Source organism: Bufo bufo, chromosome 11, assembly GCF_905171765.1.
Source record: "Bufo bufo chromosome 11, aBufBuf1.1, whole genome shotgun sequence".
In the NCBI taxonomy this organism is placed as follows: domain Eukaryota; kingdom Metazoa; phylum Chordata; class Amphibia; order Anura; family Bufonidae; genus Bufo; species Bufo bufo.
In genome coordinates this window covers 86,329,063-86,336,869 of record NC_053399.1, presented here as the reverse complement: position 1 = coordinate 86,336,869, position 7,807 = coordinate 86,329,063, and the positions used below count along the sequence as shown (strand labels likewise).

General features: G+C 43.9%; 1 protein-coding gene across 1 annotated transcript; it reads left to right on the top strand.

Moving 5' to 3' along the window:
* Window positions 1-2,907: 2,907 nt before the first annotated feature.
* On the top strand, window positions 2,908-3,849 carry LOC120981519 (olfactory receptor 12D2-like). The gene has a single exon (XM_040411054.1). The coding sequence runs from the start codon at window positions 2,908-2,910 to the stop codon at window positions 3,847-3,849; it is 942 nt and encodes a 313-aa protein (XP_040266988.1).
* Window positions 3,850-7,807: the final 3,958 nt, after the last annotated feature.

Below are 7,807 nucleotides of genomic sequence, written 5' to 3'. Positions count from 1 at the left end.
GGCTAGAAACTCTAATGAACATACCCTTTGCAGCCATGGCAACTCCAATTCTTCTTCTCCTGGGGCAGTCCTCCTGAAAGCCAATTTCATCATAGGTTTTGATGGTTTTCATGACTGAACTTGAGGATACCTTAAACATTCTGGAAATTTCATAGATTAACTCATGGAACTCCGGCCCGTCCCCATTATAGTCAATAGGGCTGGAGCGGTAGTCCGGGGGCACGCGTGCACTAGTGGCAGCACGGATCCGACAAGGCTGTTCACCCGCCGGAACAGCCTGCCGGAGTTCCTTGCCGCTAGTGTGAAACTAGTCTTAAAGCAATGATGGGCTGTTTTTTTTTTTACTTTGTTTAGTGGTTTTTTGTCATAATGTGGATTAGAACAGTAGCAGGATAGTACAGCTGTGTACCAATTCTACCTAACATAACTCATGGACTCAAACACGTTATGAAGGCAAGACCTTCCACAAATTATTCCTTGACAAGGCATATCTGTTAATTGAAAGCCAAGAGAGTGCAAAGATGCCATCGAAGTAAAATAGGGCTACTCCGAAGAATCTAAAATCTAGAACATATTCTGACTTGTTTAAAACTTTTCTGTTTACTACTTAATTCCAAATGTGCTCCTTCGTCAATTTAACATCTTCAATATAAATCTACAATGTAGAAAAAAAAAGAAAAAACACCGAATGAAAAGGTATGTCTAAACATTTGACTGGTACTCTTTAAAAAAAATGGGAAAAAAGGATTGAATGTTGAATATTTTAGTTTTTTTACATTTTGTTCATGTTTTAGTAGAACAGATAAGCTTTTTATGATTTTCTAATGCTGTTGCCATTATATAGTGTAAAATAAGCAGAAAAGGTCACCTCATTGCTTTACATACTTATTCTGGCAATGGCACGAAAATAAAATAAAAAAATATATATTTATTGTTTATTCAATTTTAAGTGGTCAAAACTTACCCAAGATCTTTAGTGTGTTGTATACGTGGCTCCACAATGAAAGGATAGTGGAAGTAATCTGATGGGCACAGATGTAACTTGGCACAGTATCTTTACTGAACTGATGTGGGGCAAAAAGTTTGTTGCCAACAAAAGTCTCTTTAAAAGCAACTGGCTCAAAGGGTTTTTCCAGGCTCCTGATATTGATGACCCATTCTCAGGATAGATGCCTAAAAAATAAGCAATTGGTAAGGGTCTGCCACCCTGCTCCCCTATCGATCAGCTGTTCCCAGTTTCCAGCGATGGAGTGTAAGGACGTCCTAGTTGTGATCCCTACACTTCATTCTGACTCTATTCATTTCAGTTGCAGTGCGGTATTCCCACCAACACAGGGTCAAGTTTAACTCAAAACTGTAAAATAACACATACTACTGTAAGAAGGTTTGCAGGGTTGATAATATACCCTGTTTTATTTTTTATGGATTTTTTTTATCCCATAATACTTTAGCTGTTCTGTATGCCATTTTATCATAAGTGACATATACTTTATGTGACTAAATGTTTGCCCCAGTATTTGCTCCAGAATTTCTAAGTCAAACACTTGGTTCTGAGGACTGCGATCTGAGGTGGAGACTAGGGATGAGCGAACCCGGGTTCGCCGGGTTCGACTGAACTTCAGGTCAAAGTTCTGGTTCGGGACCCGAACTTGACCTGAACACCAAACCCAAACCCGGACCCTATTAAAGTCAATAGGGACCCGAACTTGACTATTATTTTTCGTTAAAACATGGTTATAACAGAAAACAATAGCATTCTTAGGATAGAATGCTAAATAAAATGGCCATTGAGGGGTTAAAAAAAACCTCACCTCATCCACTTGATCGCGCAGCCGGTATCCTCTTTTCTTCAGGACCTGCAAAAGGACCTGCGATGACATCACTGTACTCACCATGTGGTGAGCGTGGTGACGTCATCGCAGGTCCTGCTGAATGAAGATAAAATGATCTTTCTATCTTCATTCAGCAAGACCTGCAATGATGTCCCCGTGCTCACCACGTGGTGAGCGCAGTGACGCCATCGCAGGTCCTTTTGCAGGTCCTGAAAAAAGAAGAGGATACCGGTTGTGCGATCAAGTGGATGAGGTGAGTTTTTTTTAACCCCTCAATGGCCATTTTATTTAGCATTATATCCTAACAATGCTATTATTTTCCGTTAAAACCATGTTATAACAAAAAATAATAAAATCACCCGAACACCGAACCCGAACTTCAGTGAAAAAGTCCGGGTTTAGGTCCAGGTACCCGAACTCGCAAAGTTCAGTACGAACCCGAACTTTGCAGTTCGGGTTCGCTCAACCCTAGTGGAGACTAAGCAGTAATCAGTCCTGCATTTGTGTCCATCACATGACCAAGACATATTCTTATCCGCTGGAAGTATGCAATGAAGGTTCTTATTACATGACATTAAGCAGAGTGCTTGAAAATTTTGAGAACATCTTAGTTTTCAGAATACAACAACCGTGTTTACCGGAGATAAAATGTTGATGACCAATTATTAGGGTAAGGTCATCAATATTTGATTGTGGAGGTGTGTCACCCAGAGTCCATGCCATTGAGCTCTTTGAAGGGGCTGGTGGACTCAGGTGAGCACTGTGGCCTTTTCATTGTATACAAGGCACTGCAAAATGCATTATGGACATGACCTCACAGAAAGAGGAAGATGCCACAACATTCACACGAGAGCTGTAGTCGATTCCAACAGCTGATCAGTGGAGAACCTAGAGTTAGTCCACCATAAATCTGGTAATGATGACCTATCTTGAGAACAGGTCATTAATATTTCAGTTCCGAAAAACTCCTAATATGTAAATATGTAAATTAGGACAAATAAATTAATTATAAAATGTAGTGTTTTGGCTGAAGATAGGTTTTGATGAGTTCTGCATATTTTGCTTACAGTTTCAAATGGAAAAGTTGAATGAGACATTTGTAACAGAATTCATACTTTTAGGCCTCACAGATCTCCCAGAGCTACGTGTTGTCCTCTTTATTATGTTTCTTATATTCTATCTCTTCAGCCTCGTTGGCAATTTAAGCATTGTCACGGTAGTTATTTCTGAGAATGTTCTTCACACGCCAATGTACTTTCTATTGGGAAACCTTTCATTCCTGGATTTCTTCTATGCCACCGCAATAGTACCCAAGATGTTGTCCGGTTTAATTATGGAAAACAAGAAAATATCCTTCCAAGGTTGCATACTCCAGCTCTACATCTTTCATTTCTTGGGAAGCACTGAAGCTATGCTCCTTGCATCAATGTCTTATGACCGATATGTTGCCATTTGTAACCCATTAAGATACCATGTCCTTATGGCAAGGGCAGTGTGTCTTCAACTTGCACTGACATCCTGGCTCATTGGTTCCTTATACTCATTGTCTCATACCATTTTGACTTCCAGGCTTCCTTTCTGCAAAATGAACAAAATAACTCATTTCTGCTGTGACATTAAACCTCTCTTGAAGTTGGCATGTATCGACACGCATCTAAATGAGAGCTTGGTAAACATAATTACAGGTTCTGTAGGTTTAGGCACATTTGTATTGATTATCATCTCTTACACTTTTATTGCAACTCATCTCCAGAATATCAGCTCAGAACAAGGTAGAAGTAAAGCCTTCTCCACCTGCTCTTCTCACCTCACCGTGGTCCTTTTATTTTTTGGCACTGCTTTCTGTACATATTTAAGACCAGTTACTAAGGATTCCCTGGAGCAAGACAGGATAACTGCAGTCTTATTCACGGTGATCACACCAGCATTAAATCCTATTATATATGCTCTGAGAAATAAGGAGGTGAAAAAGGCTTTTAGGAGAAGGTATTTGATAAGGTGCATTGATAGTGTATGAGATTACATTGGATTACATATTTGGCCTTCTCAAGCCATTTTTGAAGGCTGTCCTTTCTTTGTACTCAACCTTCAATATATGTGATAACACCAGGCACGAGTAGCCCCTATATCCCTTATGGTACATTATATTCCTTGAAACATTGATTTAACATGAAAATGAGACCAAGCAATACTATACTGTTCCTCTTGGTAAAAAATTCCACTCATCACACTGTAGTGTTGACTGACTACCTTCCTACATTAAAACACTGCACCCAACAATTTATTTTACCCAAGAAACACTCACAATCTGGCAAGGTGAGCAACAAAAGTTTTCCCATCAACAATCACCCCTGACAACTTAATGCAGATTATTACACTACAGAAAATAAAATATTAAGGATTTTATTAATAAAACATTTTTGCCAGTGCAGATGAAAAAATTCTCACGAACTCAAGCCAGTCTGGCATTTTCTTGCTCAGGACCAGTTATGGGAGGGGGAATACTGTAGAACTTGTTAAGATTGTAAGCTGTTGTGCTGCACCGCAGGAAGCGTATAACACACACCCATACAGTGATTCTTGTTCTTTTTAGGGTAATAACAGGTAAGGTGTAGTAGTTTAATTGTGCCCACCAGCAGGTAAATTACTTCACTTTTCTCCTTCATCTATCGGAGGGCGCCGTGCCGTGCAGCACAAGGGTCTCAGCCTTTGGGCTGGGTGTATGAAAATTGATTGTATGTTCTCAGCATTTGTTGTTGTGTTTATTGCCACATTTAAGTAAAATTCTGTTTTGGCAAAAGTTGGTGTTGGGGTTGCATTTCTCGTTCGTGACTTCACTGTATCCAAGGGAGCCCACCCTAGTACACAGCTTACACAGAGAAACATTTTGAGACACCAAACAACATATGGGTTGACCTTGAAATTGCAGTAAGTTATGGTATTCAGCAGGGGCGTTGCTAGAGTCTGAAGAGATCTGGGGCACAAGCCCACGTGAAGCCACGCCCCCACCCCATGAAGCCATGCCCTCATCACCACCGGGGGGGGGGGGGCTTCACAGTAGTTATTAACCCCTTTCAGCAGTCCCCCTTTCAGTGAATGTCATCCACTGATCCCCCTTAAGTGTCATCCACAGATCCCCCATAAGTGTCATCCACAGATCCCCCATAAGTGTCATCCACCACAGATCCCCATAAATGTCATCCACAGATCCCCCTAACTGTCATCCACAGATCCCCTCCCCGCCCAGCGCTGCCTCCTAGCTAATTTATTCACTTCACTTGCCTCTGTGTAATCTTTCACAGGCGCACTGGCTGAGGCATCGTCGAACGAGGTGCGCTGGAAGACTGTCCCTGTTACACTAGTATACTTGCTTGTGCCTCTGTATACTCCACAATGTTTTTTCGACATACACGGCCAGAGACCCATCCAGCCTCATCAGAACAAAGTGGCATTTCCTCATTCTGCACAGGAATCTCCCTGCCTACTGCCACCCGGATTGGCTGTTTAGGCTGTATATAAGCCTCTAAGCCAAATCAGGGGAAGCACCGCCCACCTCCTTCCAGTGTCATATGACCAAACTTCTTCTTTCTCCCCCATGTTCGTCCTTGCCAATTTCACAGTAAGATTGAGCTAGGCACCATTTTTGTGCAATTTGTGCCAACTAGAGATGAGCGAATTTCTCAAAAAATTTATTCGGCTGGTTGGCCGAATTTTTTATTTTTTTATTTATTTGCTATTTCCTGGCTGCAGAGAGTCTTTATAGTGGTGTAGAACACTGTGCCTTGCAATAACACACATAGGGAGTCTGCTGTGGTAGTGAAACAATACTGTAAGTCAGTATGACATGCAGATTGCAGGCGTCACTAGTTGGGCAATTACGGGGCCAAAACTGACCAAATAACTCAACTGTGAACTTAGCCTTACAGGTCAATGTTAGCGTCAAGAAGAAGCGTACTCCTTTTACACCATCGGCAGCTGATTCCACATAGATGTCTACAGAACCTGTTCTATTAAACGCTTAAACAAGTAGAGCCCCATGACAGAGTGGAGAGGGTGTCAGCAGTAAGTTTGTGTTGATGTCACTGATTATTTTGCCCTTCCTCTGAACCGTCAGAACAATTACCCACAAAAATCGGATCCTGTCTGTTGAGCATCTGCCTTCACTCGGCCACATTTGGTCAGTAATCCATCAGTATTGCTAATGCAAAAAGAAAACAGGAGTGGATTTAAAACAGAGATGACACGTGAACTGAATATTTGCATGTCTTCTGTGTTTTGTACCCACTTCTACTTTTGGCTACCAAATCATAAGCCAATTCTGATTGGATCATACAGGCCTTACAGCTGCTACACAGACAGGATCCGTTGTGCGTCTCATTTTTCCTTCCTTCTGACAGATCAGAAGAAGGGTCAAATGATGATGTCAGCCAGGCCGAAAGGCAAAATTGTGGCCCAGTCATGAAGTGGGGAGGGTGGGAACAGCATGAGAAGTCCACAGAGTGGCCCAATGACAGAGTCTGGAGGTGACAGCACTATCAGGAAGAGGTCACAGAGTGGCACAATGATAGTGTGGAGGTGGCAGCAGCCCTAGGAGGCCACAGAGTGGTACAATGACAGAGTGTGGAGGTGGTGGCAGCAGCAGCATCCAGAGGAGGCCACAGAGTGGCACAATGACAAAGTGGAGGTGGCAACAGCAGCATCAGGAGGCCACAGAGTGGCACAATGACAGAGTCTGGAGGTGGCAGCACAATCAGGAAGAGGCCACAGAGTGGCACAATGACAGTGTGGAGGTGGCAGAAGCATCAGGAGGCCACAGAGTGGCCCAATGACAGAGTCTGGAGGTGACAGCACTATCAGGAACAGGCCACAGAGTGGCACAATGATAGTGTGGAGGTGGCAGCAGCCCTAGGAGGCCACAGAGTGGTACAATGACAGAGTGTGGAGGTGGTGGCAGCAGCAGCATCAAGAGGAGACCACAGAGTGGCACCATGACAGAGCGTGGAGGTGGCAACAGCAGCATCAGGAGGCCACAGAGTGGCACAATGACAGAGTGTGGAGGTGGCAACAGCATGAAGAGGCTACAGAGTGGCAAGGTGACATATTGTAGAGGTAGCAGCAGCATTAGGAGACCACAGAGTGACTCAGTGACACAGTGTAGAGGTGGGTAACAGTACCCACTGAGTGGAAAAATGACAGAGTGTGGAGGTGGTGGCAGCATCAGGAGAAGGCCACAGGGTGGCACAATGACAGTGTGGATGTGGCAGCAGCATCAGGAGACCACAGAGTGGCAAGGTGACATAGTGTGGAGGTGGCAGTAGCATCAGGAGACCTCAGAGTGACAAGGTGACAGTGTGGAGGTGGCAGCAGCATCAGGAGACCACAGAGTGACCCGGTGACAGAGTGGGGAGGTTGTTGGCAATACAATACCAGCTGAAGATGGTTGGTGAAAGAAGGAACACTTGGCATCAGATTTGTGGCATCAGGTGGGTGGCAGCATCAGAATAAAAGCTGAGGCAGGTAGCCAGAAGAAACCGGTCTCTTTTGTCAATGTGTTGGTGTGGCACCATGGATGATCTAGTCTGATGCATCAGGCATTGGTGGGTGGAAATCCTGGCTGATCCATGCCTGATTCATCTTGACAAAGGTCAGTCTCTCCACATTTTTGGTGGACAGGCAAGTTCTTCTTGGGGTAACTATGGCCCCCGCCGCACTAAACACCCTCTCTGATGCCACACTACTGGCTGGGCAGGTCAGCTTTACCAGGGCAAACTCTGCCAGTTGTGGCCACAAATCCAGTTTGGCTGCCCAGTAGCCCAGAGGATCTTCAATGTGGGGTGGCAGGGCGCTGTCCAAGTATGCCATCACCTGCTGGTTTAGGTCTTGCTCCTTGTTTAGCTGCTGCTGAGTATTTTCTTCACTAGGCGGGTGAAGAAAGCTGCTCGTCATCAACGACTCTACACTCAACTTGCTGCTGA

Coding starts and splice junctions, on each gene's coding strand:
- LOC120981519 (XM_040411054.1), top strand. CDS start 2,908: ATGGAAAAGTTGAATGAGACATTTGTAACAGAATTCATACTTTTAGGC.